Source organism: Ammospiza caudacuta, chromosome 2 (assembly GCF_027887145.1).
Source record: "Ammospiza caudacuta isolate bAmmCau1 chromosome 2, bAmmCau1.pri, whole genome shotgun sequence".
NCBI lineage: Eukaryota > Metazoa > Chordata > Aves > Passeriformes > Passerellidae > Ammospiza > Ammospiza caudacuta.
The window spans coordinates 49,867,440-49,886,313 of NC_080594.1; the positions used below are offsets into that span (position 1 = coordinate 49,867,440).

At 35.0% G+C, this 18,874-nt stretch overlaps 1 protein-coding gene across 5 annotated transcripts in view; it reads left to right on the top strand.

The window, feature by feature from the left end:
* The window catches only part of SGCG (sarcoglycan gamma), a 106,013-nt gene that overhangs the window by 57,606 nt on the left and 29,533 nt on the right, over positions 1-18,874 (top strand). For all 5 annotated transcript variants that reach the window (XM_058800121.1, XM_058800120.1, XM_058800122.1 and 2 more), the window contains 2 exons: positions 6,671-6,772; positions 10,389-10,476. In XM_058800121.1, coding sequence (XP_058656104.1) covers positions 6,671-6,772; positions 10,389-10,476 — 190 coding nt within the window. The remainder of the gene's footprint in view (positions 1-6,670; positions 6,773-10,388; positions 10,477-18,874) is intronic.

Consider the following 18,874-nt stretch of genomic DNA (forward strand, 5'->3'; position numbering starts at 1 on the left):
TTTTTTCCCCTTATTTTTAAAAGTTTTCTGTAAGTCAATAGTAATTTTTTGATAGTTCATTTAATAAGACATGTTGAAAAGCAAGCTATATGTAATCGTACTATATATATATATATCTTAGTTGGTGGATAATGGTACTGCTCTAAATCTATAAATAGAATATGTACTTTGAAATAAAAAGTGGTTTTTTAATAAAATACTTCTGTGAACAACTATTCAAGCACTTGATAAACTCAGGCACTGAAGATTGAGGGAATTACTTAAGGAAATATAGAAATATGAAACTAGGAATATAATGAATTAAGAAAGCAAAATTTTAACTGAAAATCAGTTAACACTTTCTGACAGTGGGACTTAATAGACTGTGTAATAGCATACCTTATTAAACTGGAGATGCTCAACCATTTGGAGCACCTAAAACCAGAGCAGACAGCAATTAAAAGGTACAGTAAAGAACACTTAGACCAAGAGATCTCCTTCACCATAGACATACATTAGTGTACTTGTGCAGCCTTCCCATGCATTTTGTGATTAACAGTGGGTCCTCCATGGAATTACTTGTCATTTTGAGAATGTTGCATTACCTTAATACTTAAATAAAATAAATTATTGAATATTTCATAAATTTTCATCCAAATTTTCAAGTCAGAATATGAACATGCCATAGTTTCTATTCTGAATAATCCTTAACAGCTGTATTTTGCAACCTTTCTAAATATTTTATGCAGAGAGTAATAATTGAGTAGAAAGATACTGAGATACTGCAGAAAGCTGTTGCCAAAGAAAGACTTTTCAGTAGTGATACATATTTTCATTTAAATATATTTTCTTAAAGCATTTGATTATTCTGAATTATATTATGAATCAAATCATGTGTATTTAAAAGGGTGTTGAGGAACACTTAAGTGTACATTTGGAATAATTTATAATATTAATAAAGAGTTATAAAAATCTGAGTACAATGAGATTAAAGTGTACATGCAAGTTTAAGACTGGATTAAGAAAACCATTTCGAGAGCCCTTGCAAACCAAAGGAAAATATTTAATTCCATTTCTTCAGCTAAGTTGCATAATTACAAATGTTAATATAATAAAATTAACTACCCAACTTATAAAAACCTAATTCCTGAATAAAGACATGTAACAGTGGGAGTAGAAGTCTATTTCTTCATAGTCAGTTTTTCTAACAAAGCAGATGTAATGCCAGATGTAATAGCATTTTTTAATATCTTTGCGGTACAGAACCAAAGACAGAATATGGTCCTTGCTGAACAAGGAAATGAAGCTAAACTGAATCTGTTTTGAGAATATATTCTTTCCTCTTGAGTAACACCTGTTTTAATTAATACTTTAAGCAAGAAATCTGTTATTCTGTATATCAGGACAAAGATAAAAGAGAACCTGAAAATATCTTGAAAATATACATCTTAAGTATGAATCCTATTTTATGAAAGAAATGTTATAAAAATAAGCAAACATCAGTGGTTTGATAATTTGCATAATTCATAGCTGTTTTCTTACAAATCTGTTGAATTCAAAGTGGTCATCTACTTTTCTAAATCTCGAAATATTATCTACCCACTTTTCACTCTTGTCCACAAATGCTGTTTTGGTTTCTATCCAGCCCTAAGCCAGGTGAGACTAACTTCTATACCAGGAGTGCTTGCTGTTACCAAGGGCTCTGATTTGACCAAAGTCTTTGACTAAAATTACTCCACTGTCATCTAAGCAGATGAGTCAGATAACCTCTGTCTGAGCCCAGCAAATAGAGTCCTTGCAACTGAAAATGAGATGAGGCATCAGTAATGTTATTATACCAAGCACGTACTTAGCTCCAAAACTGGTATTGTAAGTCAAACAGAGAGTTTCATCAGATTCATTACCAATCCTGTTTTGCTGATTGCTCTTTAACAATCTCTACCCACAGTCCTATTATCTCAATGAAACAGTACACTCTTGTTTGCAAAGCAAGTTCTCTAAATAGTAATTGCTGCAAGAAGTGCTGCAGTGCAAGATGGATCCATAAAACCATTAAATTAACTAGCTTTGGGCCACTACAAGTGGTGTCTTGGTCTGAACTTGGCAAGGTATTTCCCTGATCTGGCCTGGAAGGAGGATGTAAGGATCCCACAAGAAAGAAAAGGATTTAACTGAGTGGAAATGCTGTATCCTTTCTGCTCTGAAGTTAATATCATTACTGGTTTCATTCAGCCACTACAGTGTGTGGACTTACTTTTATTATATGGAAAAGTTGAATATTCAGGAAGCAGAGACTGCAAATCAAACATGTTTTTAACTCCTGAGACGGAAGCTACTTGATTTGAATTGAATGTGTTCAAACTTATGTTGGAATCAACTTTGAGAATTTTTTTGGTTTAACTATGCTAGCATATGGGTCAGCCTCTTTCCAGTATTTGATTTCTCCCCAAAAGGAGAAAATACACATCTTCCCTTGCAGCTATTAGCTGGTACACAGAGCAGAAGTTCAATTTCATTTACTCAGAGGAGCCTGAGGACTGCATTTGAGTGTAATGCTGAGAAGGTACAGAAACGATGATGTGATGTGATATGGTGTGACATATGATACTGAGAGTGGCTGACCAAATTCAGTGAGCCAGTGTGTATCAGTGAGCCAGTTTCAGTGTTGGTAGGAAAATAAAAACTGTTATTCATCAAATTTAGGTGACTAGAAATACTCATTTTTAAACTGAATGAATGTTCCCTGTGCTTCATGCTCATTTCTAATGGCCACATGCCTACAGCAGCAGACCTACATTGTCATAATCCTGGGAGATAAATCCCAGATAAATCACGTGATGCTCTTTTGCTTCCATATGCCATAGGCAGCATGAGACTCAGCTACCTGAGAGCAACTCACTGTGAGTGCAAGAGCCCTAGAGCTGCATCTGCTTGTTTTCCACTCCTAATAGTCTGGAGTCTGTTTAGAGTTTAAGAAAATAAGACATCCAAGATGGTCCTCCCATCAAGATGTTCCACAACACGATGCATCTTACCTAGAATTCTGCAGTGGTGACTACTCATTTCAGCTGGTTTTGGAGTATCTATATAGATAATTCACTGAAAAGCTAGACGTCAAATGTCTTTTAGACCGGGACTTCTCAATCAAGTAGTCTTGATGAGCTTTTATGAGGATTCAGAGATTGAATGTTTGTGGTAGAAGGCTTTGTCTCTTTTTCTCCAAGCACATACCTGCTTGGGAGCATTTTCAAAGTATGAAAAATGTTTCTACTATAGTTGAAGGCATCCTGTTGCTGCAGTTAGAATAAGTCAAGCAGTTCTGAAATGAATGCTGGTCACACCTGTGTGAACACTAATGCTAAGTTGCATCTTTGGTACACAAGAGTTTGGCAGCTGCCAGCAGTTTCCACACTAGTCAGCTCCTTGCAGCAGTAAAACCTGATTGCTGTCTGCAAGATGCCATTTCATCCTTCCCTGCTGTACAGCTGCGTCCTGCCTCGCTGAGGGCTTTCAGTAATTACAAAATGTGAGTCTCAGCTATATCCGTATGTACAACATTGTGTTACAGCTCAGGGCCAGCAAACTCAAGCAGTGACAGTCACCAGCATCAGGATAACCATAATTCAGACTTGCCATGCATTTCTTGTCTTTATGGAGCACTTTTTTTACCCCCCACCCTAAGCAATAGCTTGTTGTGCAACTGCATCAAAGTCCACATCTAACTAATAGATATTGGGTCCCTTTCCTCAAATCAGTAGAAATATATTCAAATATTCAGTTATTTGAATAGGAACAGAATCAAATCCTTGAAACAGAAAGCATCACATTTGTTCACTACTGAGGAAGCCACAATACTCAGTAAAAAGCAATTGGTAATATAAGAAGCAGAGTGGTTGTTGAGAGAACATTATGTGTAAATATTATGCCTTGCCTTTTCATGGAGCTTAGCATTGGATCTCAGTGCATTGGGGTGGTTGTTTATTCTAAATCCCTCTATTTTATATTCTATGTAACTTCAATTTGCCAGTTATAAAAGGGACATAATAGAATTCTCCTATCTCGCTGTACTGCATAACTCAGTACTTTTACAATCTTAAGGTGCTCAAATATTGTAGTACTAAGAGCATAATAATTGTTTGCAGTCACAAAGGTAATAGAAATGAGGATCATTATATAAAATCCACAGTTTTATTGTTTGCATGCATGCTACAGAGTTTATGTTAGTCCTCACAGATAGTCATTTATGCACATAACCCAAATCTAAATTTCCTGGGTTTGCACTTCCCAAGTGGTCAATGAGAATGGATAATGAGGTTGTTAGGCAAATATATGAGAATGTGAGCTTTGTGTCAATGCTTAAATTAAATATCTGATATAAGAAAATACGGCATACTGGAGAACATACTTATACAAAGTAATCCTGAGGGATATGACTGGGTTTACTGAAAAAATAAGAACTTCTAGGTAAGTTGAAAGTGCTGAGTTTTGTCATGTGGCATACTATTTTTGTCAGAGACATTTCTTTATCTATATAGCATTTGCACAATAATCATTGCTGGGAAACCTGAATCCATTAGAAAGAACGTGCTAAGTAAATTGCATAATTTTTGTCCACATAATTTTTTTATTCTTTTTCTACTAAAAATTTCTTCCTGCCAAAGGCAGCACAGAGATTGCCACCTAGGAGTTTAGTTTTCTCCAGTCTGCTTCAGAGCAAGAATTAATCACTAGTTCTTCCTCTGCCTTCTTAAATTTCAGATTTGTCAATGTCATTTTTTTGTACTTATTCTGAAATATGTTACTTATTTAGTTCTTTTTATTTCATTCCATAAAAATATAAAAACTCCATTTAAACCTGATAGCTAACATAAACTACTTTCACCTGATGGGAAAAGGTATGAGCTCAGAGGAAATCATCAGACCCTAAATTTGGTTAATAAAAGAGGAGATACTTGTTAGTGGTATTTCTTTAGAATATCCTGATATTTTACATCAGATTTTTCAAGTGTTTTCCTTAAAACCTAATTGTCTTTATAATGTTGGAGTATTGCAGCTTAGAAGAAACTGTCCATAGTCTTTGCTAGAGAAACATATTTTTAAATCAGTCAGTGCTGGCTAGGTATTGTCATTATAAAAGCTCATCATAGGTATTTTAGTTTTGCCTTATGGGATGTATCACTATATACTGGGTACTTTTTAAAAGCTTGGCAGTGGTGTAGAGTTTGGAAACTAAATCTGTTTTCACTGAGAAAAGTCAGTACATTAAATATTTCAAAACAGTAAAGTATTTAACCCTGAAAAACAGATTCCATAAATAGCTTTTCTAAAAGCCTCTTTCCTGAAGCAAATCTTGCTGAGGAAGAATTGTGGTTGTACTCTCCAGTGGAGTGAATGAACATTTCTTACCCTATGGAATTTAAGCAAAACTTGTTTCTCTCTTTGTCTCCTTTCAGGTCTGCTAAAAATAGCTATGATTTTTTATTGAAGGCTGGTTTGAGATGTTACTTAGCATTTCATATATACATATACAATCTGATTAGTCAGAACATATATTTGAAAGCAATTACCATCTCTTCAATTATAGCTTTTCTCAGTGGCAGGCATAATTCATTCAATGAACAATTTATTGATGTGTAATTAGTGGCCTCTTATCTCTCTGCTTGCATCAAGAACTACCTGAAAACTGTTTAGAGTGAAAATAATTTTTTAGGTTTATTGTTTTTTTCTTTAGCTCTTCCATCTGTTCCTTGTAGTTTGCAGCAGTTGTCTTGAAATATTTTTATGTGGTCTAGCTGGAAGGCTGGTGGGTTTTTTTGGTTTCTTGGGGTTTTTTTGGCAAGTTTTGTGTCACTCTTTATGTCAGGGAAATGGGCAAATCCTTTACAAATTAGCTAAATACCTGTGAAATACCATGCAGCTGAAGCCTGCAAACCCTCAGATGTACTTACTGAAGTAATTCCTCACTCATTTTTCACATTATCAATTCTATGATAATGATGAAAGGAAGTAAAAAGAAAGAATGGAAATATCAGCTGGAAAGAATAATTGGGCTGAAAGCAGGAGGGACTGAGGAAGAAAGGATGAAAAAATGACAAGCAGGTGATACAGAAAAAGGTATATGGTAATGAGATATAGAGCCTTGACCTACAATTGAAGGAGAAAAAAACTAAGCTAATGAATTAAAACTTAATTAAAAAGAAGTTATTGATGAAAATGAAAGCAAATAAAAATTCCTCTTTGTCTGTTCTGTAGGCTTATATTATTGACAGAATGAACCCTGAGATGTTAATATAAGTTTTTTTATGTGAGTACTCATTTGTAAAAGTTTATTGTTCATTACATTTTTAGAAGGCAAGTACAAAAGCTGTTTCAGCACAGCCAATACAAATGCACTTTTTAAAAATTTAATGACTCTAAAACTGTATTTCCACTCCACACCCTCCTCCCACCATAAAAAAACCCAAAGAACAACAAACCAAGTTTAATAACTTCATGAAACCTGCAATTTCTCACAGAAAATTACTCCTGGGAAAAAATAAGGTATTCTCAAAATTTTAAATGCATTACTATTTGTATATTTATCAGTAGACTTCAGGCAGGCAGTTCTGAAAATGTTTAATTCATGAAAAGAACACAAAATAGATACAGCAACAATAGTAAATTGTGCATAATTCTCACATCTTCTCCTCAGACTGGAATGGGACACCTGCGTGTTACAAAAGAAGGCCTTCGACTGGAAGGGGAATCTGAATTCTTATTCCCTCTTTATGCCAAAGAAATCCATTCGAGAGTGGTAAGTGGGTAATCTTGCAAAAATGCTAAATAAAATGAATGCACTTCTGAATAATTGAACTTTCCATGATTTCTGTCCTGTAAGAAAAAAAAACAAACATATATATATATGTATGTTCATGTATATCTGTATATACACATATTTCTGCACGCTTTGCAAGATCAGTGTTACGATGCTTTGCCAGAATTAACCTTTATCTCTTAGGCATGTGATAAGCAGTTCAAACAGGAATTATAATTGTTATTGTATGTAAGTAATGCTAAAACTTGAGGAGTGTATGAAAAGGTTTTCATTATTTTTACTGAGATTATTTTTTAATACAGACTTCCCTAGGAAGCTGCTTGTTCTGTTTATTCATCCACTACAGAATAGTTTCAATATCTCTAAAATTAGTGGATCCCAATGGAAAAGTTACGATTTCTCTAAAATATATAGCTTTTTTCACTTCAAGGACAAAGCCATGAGATGTCTGACATGTTTATATATATATGTATATAAAATTTACAAGTCTAAATGGAAAGACTTAGTATTTTATCTAGTTCACCTAGACATAAAAGTTTGTTGTTGTTATTACTAGCAAGGTAAACTAAGAATACCAAGATTGGTCAAATATTTATCAAAATTATTAACTTTAAAATGCCACAGAGAAAGGGAAAGGTGTGGAAGTTGTAGGTTTAGAAAAAGGAAGAGAGCATCTGATTGGGATTTTAATTATCCAGGGGGACTCTGAAACTTATTCCAGTGAATTTTTTGTAGGGAGATGTCTGCTTCTGGCTAATAAAATAGTTTCCAGAACTATTGTCCGTAGCCCAACATCTCATGAAATAAATTTTTATGTTTTGTAAATATTACCATCAACCACTGGGTCATTTCATTGAATAATGTACTATTCAGTGACAATGAAAGCCAAATATGGCTCTTTCATGTCTTCAAACATGTAATTGAGAAGAAATCGGCAGCCATGTGAGTTTTCTGAAGCTAGGAAAAAAGTTAGTGTGTATATATATTGCTATGTCAAGAGAAAATGTAAATAAATTTATCAGAATGAGGTTGTTAACATGCTTGACTACTAAAATTTAAGCAATGCCAACATATTTTACTTATACTGAGCTTTTACTTTTCTCGAAATATTTCTAGTTTCAGGAGCAGCTCTTAATTAAGACAGTGAAATTCCATTACTGTATCTGTTTTTCCATTTACCTTCTTATGCTGTAGTCTTTTCTGCCTCACAGACAGTGACAAAACTATTTATGTGCTTCGGTGAATTTCCCTTGAGGTTTTTTATCCAGTAAGACATGTAACTTTCTAAGACCACCACAGCTAATGTTGAAGAACTCCCTCTAGTCCCAAAGATCGTTATGCAGTGTTAAGGTACCATTTGTGCTCTCTTAATATTCCTTTCAGCTCTTAGTACATTTAGTACAATATAGGAAAAAGAGGTGTGGCAGCATCTAATATAAGCTTAGCTGTCCAATGATCCATCATGATCATTAGTAGCGTGCATTAATTAGATCCTTCAGGCTACTGCTTCTCTCTGCCTACTGATAATTCATCAGAGGTTTTTTGTTTGTACCCTTGCTTCTTTTAAATATTTGAACTCTCTAAAGGCTTAATTGCCTGAAGCTTGGTCTCCTGAGTTGCCATTTATGTGTTTATTCACATAACGTTACTTATTTGTTAAGCTTTCTTTTTCTAAGTTTGTCTTGGAGAACTGAGCCCCTCTCAGCTTTCAAAGCAGCTTTCTCCCTTGCCTTAATAGTTCTCTCCTTGCAGTCTCCTAACAGATTTTCTCACCTAATGAGGTCTCCAAAGTGCTAAGAAAATATGTAGCAGAAAATCTACTTGCTGTGCATTGTCTCTGGAGCCTATTACAAGTTTATGCCTTTATTATGAGTCCAACACAGAGCTGTGGGCAAGACCATTGCACCTTTGCTGAAACATCTTCATGGAAAGATAAAAGATGAGCATTTTTAAATATGTTTCTAGATTTTAATTAGTCAAAACCACATGTGTGCAGCAGCAGGTCTAGAGTACAGTTTATGCACACTTTCATTTGATACCACAAATTACTAAAATATTTTTTAAATCAAGCAGTGACAATCAAATAAATGTAATAAAGATGCCCAGCTCCGTGGGTCATTTAGCAGATTTACTTAAATGTGCTATATTTACCCAATCTCCAATCTTTGTTGGCCTTCCTTTTCCACTTGATACTAACTTACTACCATTCATTCTAACATGTGGCTTACTTTTTTCCTAAGACTTTTTGTTATTTTCATTATTCATGTTAATTCTATGAGCTTTTATGTTTTCCCAATATAATTTATAAAGTGTGATTCATTTCTTTTGCTCACTTAATGACTTATTTTGAAAGAGCGTTTCTACCTACTTGTAAGATACTGTTTGTTTTCTTTTAAAAATTGTGTAACTTTTATGAGTCCAAATTGTGTGTTGCTTCTATTTCATTACTTTTTAATCAGGTTTGTGGTTTTGATACTAAAGAAGTGTTTTTAGTAAAATTCATCATGTAAAAAGTGTTTAAAACTCTCAGGTTGTCTCATACTCTAAGCATTAAGTTGAGATGAAAATATGCCTTGGGGTTATTTTCAGGGATTAGCCCTTCAAGTTACTATGTGGTCTCTGGTGAGTCCAGAAAAATAACTAGAAGCCATATCTGTGAAAGAGGCTGATCTCTTAATAATATTCCAGTAGTTAGAAACTCATTTATTTAGGACTGGGTATCTACACTGAGGTCACAAGCAGGCAGATTGCTGATACTCTCTTCATGTCATGTATTCCCTGGTGCTTTGGCAACTGAGATCTGCATAGGCACTTCCTATCACTTTCATGACTGCTTGTCCTCCAGAGACAAAGTGTGCTTTAGTATGAAAACACCTGTACTGCAGAAAACTTCCTCCCCTTTTTTTGAAGTGTCTACCAGTGTATTTACAGTTTGCTGATCCAAATGAGCGATAAGATTTGTGTACCCAGATAATTTTCTGATACTTAATGTCAAGTAAAGACAGTGGCCACAGTGATTACTCTGAAAATCACCTGTACTGTCATCTGTTAAACTCAGCACTGATCTAGTCAGCCTGCCACTCTCTCCATCACTCACTGTTAGAGCTTCCTTGCCTGGAGAGTTGATGCCAGGTGCCAAAATTAGGCCACAGACTGCATGGACCCTTGAGGAAGCAGAATGCACAGCATGTTTCTCACCACGTTAATACAATAGTATGAATTCCCAAATTCATGCTATTTAGAGTGCTCACACTCAATTAAATGGCTTGAGTTATGTACTGACAGGTACTGAATCTAGTACTAAAGCATTTTTTCCAAAAGATAAAATGTTAGCAGCCATGTTCATTGGTCCAGTAACACAGGTTTGGTTCACCTGGCATATTCCCTTTAATTATTTTTCTTACTTTAAATCTGATGTAGTATTAGTAATCAGAAATATCTGCCCACATTATTTGATGAGATCTTTGGATAGTTTTGTAGCTGCAAAGACCTTTCAGTGACTGAGGTGATACCAACACTAGACTAAATTTTGAAAATGGTTCACAATTCTAATTGTACTATCTAACATACTTTATTTTCTTTCTCCATACTTCAGGACTCATCACTGCTTCTCCAGTCTACTCACAATGTGACTGTGAATGCTCGCAATTCAAATGGGGAAGTCACAGGCAGATTAAATGTGGGTAAGTCTGAGTGATTATTCCTTGTCCATTGCTTTGGAAACATTGTAATGAATATTTGTATAGAGATTTGAGAATATAAAGCACTAAACACATTATTATTTATTACTATTATGGTCATATTTGAATAGTCCATCTGCCACTTAATAAAAAGCAGCAGTATATTTTCAGTTTCTCAGTTAGGCAATACTTCTTCAAATATTTTAAGCACTTCTTTATTGCAGAGTTATGCAAGAAAGGTCTCTGCGAAGGTTACCCTTTTTCCTTGTGTAAATATCTATTGATAGTTGCAAATCAATTTTTGAGAAAATACATTTAAGCAGACATCCTAAAAAAATTCAAGTTCAAAACTCAGACATTTATCTTTTACTATCTGTGGTAGCAGTAAAATACATCGGTTTACTTGGTGAAATCAATAGATCTAGACAAACATAATTGAGAGATCTTGGCAGAAAAAATAACCTGACCTTACTCTTTAAATCATATTTTTAAGGCAATAATGGCAACAATATGTGTAAGCCATGACAAAATTTTTCTTAGCTTTGTTACTATTTTTCAACCTTTATTTGACATTGGAGAAAAATCTAGCAAGTTTTTCACACATTTTTACAAGGTCCTCAGGCAGCAAAGCATAAATTCCTGCTCATTTAACTGTAGCCTAACTTGATATGTTTAAGTAGTTTACTAAATTGGGATCCAGCAGACCATTGATGAGCAACTTTTCAGTGCTGTTGAGAATGTGTAACTTCTGTGACAACTCCTGTTTGAAGAATTACCATTTCAATTCATATAATATTTTTCAAGCCTCACTGTTTTCAAACAAAAGGAAAAAAATGTATAAAGGAGCCTGTTATTCCACTTAAAAATGTATAATTATACAATTTATCTCACTTCACTCTTTAAATGCTTTCAGATTCCCTTTTTTAAATTCTGTCAATCATAAAGATCTGCATGACTTGTCTTAAGAAAATACTGCTAAATATTTATCAAAAGGAGTGTGATAAATAGGTGTGTAGCATACTCATTTTATATGCACAAGCCTTTGCTAAAGAGTTAATATCTTCCACAATTGCCAATGTGCTGCAATTATGTCTTAAAACTCTAGTCCTCTTATAAATAAGACTAGTTGCAATTGTGAAGAAGTCGTATAGATAAGCTTGGAATTGTTCCAGAGATGACAATATAATATAGCATCTCTCACAAGATTATAACAAAAATACCTTTTAACTCATGGAAATTGTGATTCAAATGATCTTTGAAAAGAATTTAATAAGTTACTAAGAATGATTTAAATACTCAGTCTTCAACAAAAGTAATTCACACAAGACACGTGAAACAAATCTTTACTTGATTGAAATACCCCCTATGAAGATAATAGGCACATATTATGCATTCCTTCATGAATCACAGATATACAAAAAAGACATAAAATGTGAGCAAATTCCAACATGATTACTCTGGCTTTAAAGCTTCTACATGCCTCTCAGTTCGTCTGCATGCAATACCTCTTGGAGGAGTTGTGTGGACATTGTTTTTTTAAATCAAAACGCTGTAGATGTTGAGTTTTGTACTGCAACCCATAATTACACTGCTTTCAGAAGTCTCACTAAATGCAAATACTTCAAAAAGTGCTTGCCAGGGAAATGATAATTTCAAAATAATAGGGACCATAATTAAAGAAAAAAAGACCAATTACATTCTTCATTCTTTTTTTTTTTTACTTCAGTGGCTCCCTGGATGACAAAAACACCCATTTTATTTTAATTACTTTTTACAAATAAACAAACAGGAACAAAACAAGGCATAAAAGGAAATAAGATTTTATTTAAGGGAAATGATGGCTTTGTTAATATTTCTAGGAGAAATGGGACTCCGAAGGATGTTGGCCCACAGACAGCAAGGAAGGAATCTAAGCAAAGCATAGTTCTGGGAATGTACAGGCTTAATAATCATAGGGAATTAAGAAAGTTGTGGAGAGAGTTGCTTATATGCAAGGCAACAATGTGTACAAAACAGATAGTGAATATTTTCATTAGAATAGCTCCTCTCCTTAGAATCATTAATACGATTCAGGAGTCATTGTTACAGCTTGCTAATCAACTTTCAAAACTGAAATATCTAGAAGTTTCTTTGGTAATCCACAAAGGTGTTAATTATGATTTCCAAGATTTCTGTTCTTAACCACTTCAAAGCCTTATTCAATCTTAGAATAGAAGAGCAATGCAGAACTTTTGATTTTATATCCAGAGCAATAATAAATCAACTTAGTGCAAAAAACTTGTCAAACTTTTTCAATATTGATTGATGATAAATATATTATGTACAAAAGAAACATTTAGACTATATAGTGAATTATGAAATCTTTAAGAGCAACATTGGTATCAAATAGTAAATTATGTTTTACCTAAGTAAACATAAGCGTCTGTGTACAGCTTATCAGCAGATGAAAATAATGCAGTCAGCTTTTGCAGTTCTGGTTCAGTCATTGATAGTAAGTCAATAAGAGCAGCATGTTTGCAACTGTCTCTGCTGAAAAGTAGGACCAGATTTTTAAGATATCTGTCTTTAAATGATTTTGTAAGGAGGTTTCAACCTACAGAAGATCCTAAATTCTCCTTGTAATATGTCTTTTCCAGGAGAAAATTTAAGAAAAAAAAATTAAACTTTTTTAAAAAAAGAAGTTTCCAAAGTCATGAAAGTTTTGTGAGAGCAGATTCCAGTAGAATGGGTTGCTGATCCTTGTCCTATTTCAATTTTTTACACCAAGGAATAGTAACATCAGTAGCTTAGGTCAGGGGTTCAGTTTAAAGTGTCTAAAGCTTGTAGGAATTTATTTAGATAGTTGGATTATGAAGCTGTTCTGCATTGTTAAGCATGAAATCAGCTTCACTCAGAAAGCATGGGAATATGGTGAAAGTCAAAATGGCTTATGCAGTGTGAAAAGAGAATTACAGTCAAAATTCTGCTTAGAGACTATGTCTCTAACATTAACCTGAACAGCCGTTACAATGTGAGTATATGTGCTATCTCTTTTTTCAGACTGGAACAACATTTTGAGGAAACAGATCAGTGTCAGTACCTGATACATTGCTTTAGCACTGATAATTGCCATTTAGAAAACTACTGCTTTCCAAAATCAAATCATGTAAGGGTTTATCAGCATTTTAATATTTCTTTTCAAGTTATGGTAGTTTTTCATAAGAGGCATAGGAGGAAGAAAACAGTGCTAAGGAAGCATGATCACTATAAGAAGAGTTTGATCTTGTTTTCACAGGGAAAACCCTGAAGCCAGTTTCATAAACTTAATGACATTGTAAAATCATTTAGCTTTTCCTTCTTTATTTTTCCCAGAAGTCTTTCATTAAAAATCCCATTTTTGTCCAAATAAATTCTTTCTTATCTCTAAGATAAAAGGCAGAACGTATTCCTTGAAGATCTTTGTCTGCAAGATGATTATTTGCACAACTTTAATTGGTGTCCAGCTGGGCTATAAGAAAGGAAGATACAACATAGGAGCAATTAATAGAAGGATAAATCTGAAAATTCATTGAAGTATTTTTGAGGTGATTAAGAATTTCTATGATCAAGAGTTTAGAGTATTTGTTCGAAGGGGATTAAAGTAGGAGTGTTTACTTCCTAAAGTATAAAAATTTTAGGTAGCAGTGAATCTGATCGTATAAAGACATACATGCTAGTTTATGTAAAAGTAAAATTTGGTTAGATGGATAAGATTTAGAGAGTTGACAGGTGGCTGCTAAAACATTCTACAGACTTTTTGACCAATTCTCCTTTTTAAGAGAATATGCATTAAATGCACATGCTTTTTAATATGCATTAAATGCAAATGCTTTTAGTCTTTGATTAGACCATTGAGTATTTGAATGTATATGATGTTGAAAAGAATTAAAACAAATAGCAGAAAACAGTAAGAAATATTCAAGATATGTTTAAATGAGACCTAGTTAAGCAAATCAAGCAGCAGTTTAATACTTAGACTCAAAGGAAAAGTATCCTCTTCTGAAAAAAAACACCATTGATGGTCTAAGCACCATGTAGAGTAAGATGCTTACAGTAGCAAGATATGCACACCCTGTCCCCAAATATGATAATCTTTGTGAAGAAATTCACAATGATGTTCACAGTCAGACAGACTGACTTAAGCCAGAATTAAAACATCCTCTAGCAGTTAATCAGATAGTTAATGTGAGGGTGGAGGGGCACTGGAACAGCATGCCCAGAGAAACTGTAGCTGCCCCATCCCTGGAAGTGTTCAAGGCCGGGCTTGGATGGAGCTTTGAGAAACCTGATCTATTGGAAGGTGCCCCTTCCCATTTCAGGGGATTGAAACTACACGTTCATTAAAGTCCCTTCCGACCCAGACCATTCTATGATTCTATGATGACATGCATTGCCGACTTGTTAAACAGGACAGCTTCACATTAAGGGAAAATTTAACCTGGTCCAGAGGACCTGAATCCTATGCTGTCACTTTTCTTCTCAGTCTAGAAAAGGATGTAATTCTACAGAGCTTTGTTCTGAAAAAAAACCGCTAGTATTTGGGAAGCCATTTTTTATTTGGAAAATAACCATTTGGGGGATACTTGTCTGTCATCAGAGAGCAATCACTCTTCTGAGTAGCTTCATTGTCTCTTTATTCTAATGGGAGGAAATAATTAAAAATAAGTCAAAAAGGGGGAAATATTAAAGATGTTATAACCTTCTCAATTTTAAAAGTTTCAATGAATTTGCAATCCCAAATATATTTTGGTTTCAGTGGTACAGTAATCATTAACATAAGTAATGGGGTGGTAATTGGAAGGTAATAGTTACTGCTAAAGATGAGGATAGTTTCTGCACCAAAAATAATTGAATTTTTGGCAGTGGTTAATGCTAGATGAATTTGTAAAGTTAGCTTAAAGTGGCTGAAATTTACTGAGATTATAATCTAAGATAGAATTTGGATAATTAAGTACATCTAAAATCCTAGTCGCTTCAAATGCAACAGCAGTTTTGAAGCCTGATGGCAGCTACTGCCCAAAGGAGGAGCCACACCCCTATCTTTGTGCATCAGGTGTGCAGAACACACCCTTAATCCTGATGGGCAGCTTGAGCATGTACCTGCAGTGTAGCCTTGTGGCAATGAGCACTAGGAGCACACTGGGCTGCACCATCCCTCATCTGGGAGGCGGAGGCTGCAGCTGGAATGCTGTAGACCCTCTCCAGTGGGATGGAGCTGCGAGCCATCCAGGGAGCTGCTCAGATCGCCAGGGAGTGGAAGCAATGAAGTGTAAGAGTCTGAAGAGGTTGTGTTTGTTTAACCTGCAAGAAGAGAAGGCTTAAGGAGAGCTTCTAATGGGCACCAGGTACTAGGAGGGCTAGAGACAAAATAAATCATAGAATCATTAAAGTTGAAAAAGACCTCCAAGGTCAAGTCCAACCTTGGACCAAATACCACCATGCCAACTAAAGCATATCACAAAGCGCCACATCTACTTATTTTTTCAACACTTCTGAACCCACTTCCCTGGGTAGTTTGTTCCAAGGTTTAACCACTCTTTTAGTGGAGAAACTTTTTCTTAATATCAAACCTGAAGCTCTCTTGGTTGAGGCCATTTCCTGCTGTCCAATCACTAGCATGAATCCAGACTTGAGGTGCACAGAAAAAGGGCAAAAGGCAATGGTCATGGTTTGCAGAGAGGCAAAATGCAGCTGCATAGAAGGGGTGGGTGAGACTCACCACTCTTCCATGGTTAACCATGGGAACAGATTGCTGAGGGAGTCTGATAAATCCCCTTCCTCAGAGGTGTTAAAACTTCATCTGGACAAGACCCTGAGCACCTTTATCTAACTTCCAGCCGAGCTGACCCTGCTGTAGTTAGGAGTCCGGACATAGAGAGGTGACCTCTGGCTTGCATTCTTCTGTGATTCAATCCTGCCCAGTCTTCACCTGACACACTGGAAGGGTTCACGTTGCTTACAGACCCCATATCAGACTTTCTGGTCTGATATAGAAATCCTGGACACTCTAGGACATCTGAAATAAGCTGAAGGCCAGGCAGAGAACACAAAAGAATTATAATGGTACTAGACAGCAGTTGTGAAATGAATGTTGTGAGATTAATCGTGCTCCATCTGTTCAGCTGATCCTCTCACACTGTCCTCTGCCCAGATCCAGTAGGTAGGCTTAGAATACTGCTGAAACACAGTGCATGAGTTGACCTTATGAAAATACACTTGTGGATTTCTTTTTTTTTTCAAAAAAAAAAGAAAAGGGGAAGAAGAATATCCATTATACAGACAATAAAGTACTCACTTAGGAATGAGAGATCAGCTATCCTCTCTGCATAGAGGGTTTCATATTATCATGCCTCATCTCCTTTAGTATTTTCCTTTTCACCTTATCTGTCTGAGGACTGTATGTTTCAGCTTTTCCTGTTGAAGTTCTTCATGCAACAAAATTTGGATTCATTAAGCCTGTGAGAAAAGGTGACCAATTTTTTAAGATCTCTAGACCTGTGTTCAGTCACAGATCACAACAAAATATAAACAGTGGTGACAGTAAGGCACTTTTACTTTGATCTGAGAGGGCATAATTGTTTCATCCATTGCATAAAAGGAGAACCAAGAGAAAAAGGGGAAATAGGATCAGCAAGTGTTCTATTAATGTATTAGAGTTGTTGTTCAAACCTATGAGAGATGTACGTTACAGGCATAAAATGTGTATGTGCAATGTGCACATTCCCTGTAGTAATACCTTTGTTCTAATGAAATACCATACCTTTCCATATGAAAATATACCTAACTTTATGTTTCTGAAAGTAAGGACTTTACATTTATTGGTATTGTATTCTATCATACATGGAATGAGAACTGAATCTGTAGGAGTATTGCATTTTTAATACCCTTTTAATGAGATCTTATTTTAAGTAAGGTGCTTTAGTTTAATAAAAATTAACTGGAAAAGGAAAATGCATAGGAATATCAAAGAGCAGTCTGGACTTTGGTTTATACCCAATACTTCAATGATTCTAGGTGGTAGGAGAAGAGCAAAACATACAGAGTAGCTGACAGCCATAGGTTAATTAGAAATGGCAGATGAAAAAAGAGAGTAAGAAAATAAAAGATATTAAATTACTTAGTGATAGAAGTAAATCCAATGTTGGAAAGCCTTTTCTTCTGAAAGATCTAAAGACACAGTAAAAATGCTTAGTAATTGGCAGAACTATTTGAAGAGTCTGCCTACTGCTAACATGTAGGCAGACTCTTCAAATTTCAGACTCTTCAGATTTCATTGGTATTAAGCATTTGCAGGTATTTATTTTATGGCTGGCCCTGTTTTTGACAGAAGATCCTTTGCTGTCTGGTACATCTATATTTGTATTGGCCTGGAATTCAAAGGTTGTGTAGCAGTAGAAGACAGTTTATTAAAACGCTTTTCAACTGAAATGGAGTCACTAAACAAGAGCTTCCTTCCCCGGAAAATCTCTAGGGATGTAAAGAGTGAGGACAAATGAAAATGAAGACTGTTTAGCAGTATGTCAGTTTCTTTTTGGTAAAAAAAAGTTGACCATTTAAAGCAGCATCCTCAGCGTCAAGAGGTATGTGATGTGAAGATCACTTACAAGGTCTGCTTCAGGACTGCACTGAAAGGAGGAAACACACAGAAACAATAGGCAATAATCAGCCTGATATGCAAGAATAACCCATTGACCTGGAAATTCATGTGACACATCTCACAGCAAGCAGAAGACAAATATTGTCTATAACCTGCATTCAGTCAGGTTGCATTTTTAATCATAGGATTTTATCAGCAAATATGATTATATAGTATTAGTTGACTTATACGTAGTTAATATGCTAGAGTGTTAAACAAAACACATTTAGGCATTAGGAGATTACACTTTCAGATACTGAGTTTGGCTGCTGTTTGTGAGTTGAAAATTAATCTCACTGAGATTATGATACAGTTAGTGTTATTGAATATAGCTAGTTTATGTGTATTGTGGAATACCATTAAGAGAAATTACTTGCACCTTTTCATTACATAAACTTTTTCCCATTTAGGTGAAAATCTATTCTTTCTTTTTGAAACCCTGAGATATCTCATCTCTAGCATGAATAAAACATATGTTTGAATTTTGTTTACCCTATCATTGCTTCTTAAGATTCAAAATACATCAGTTATTATTCATACCATTCTCTGATATTGAAGATTATCTATAGGACAGTCCTTGTCTCACATTAGTGGGGCACTTGTGTTAAGAAAACTGTGGACTTGAAGATTCTTGTTAAGGATTTATTCAGGTGTGCAAGGTCCAGGATCAAACAGTCTGAATGCAAATCCAGCATGGGCAAGGGACGTGAGTTGGAGTTCCAAAGAGAGACAAGTTGAAGTAGCTTT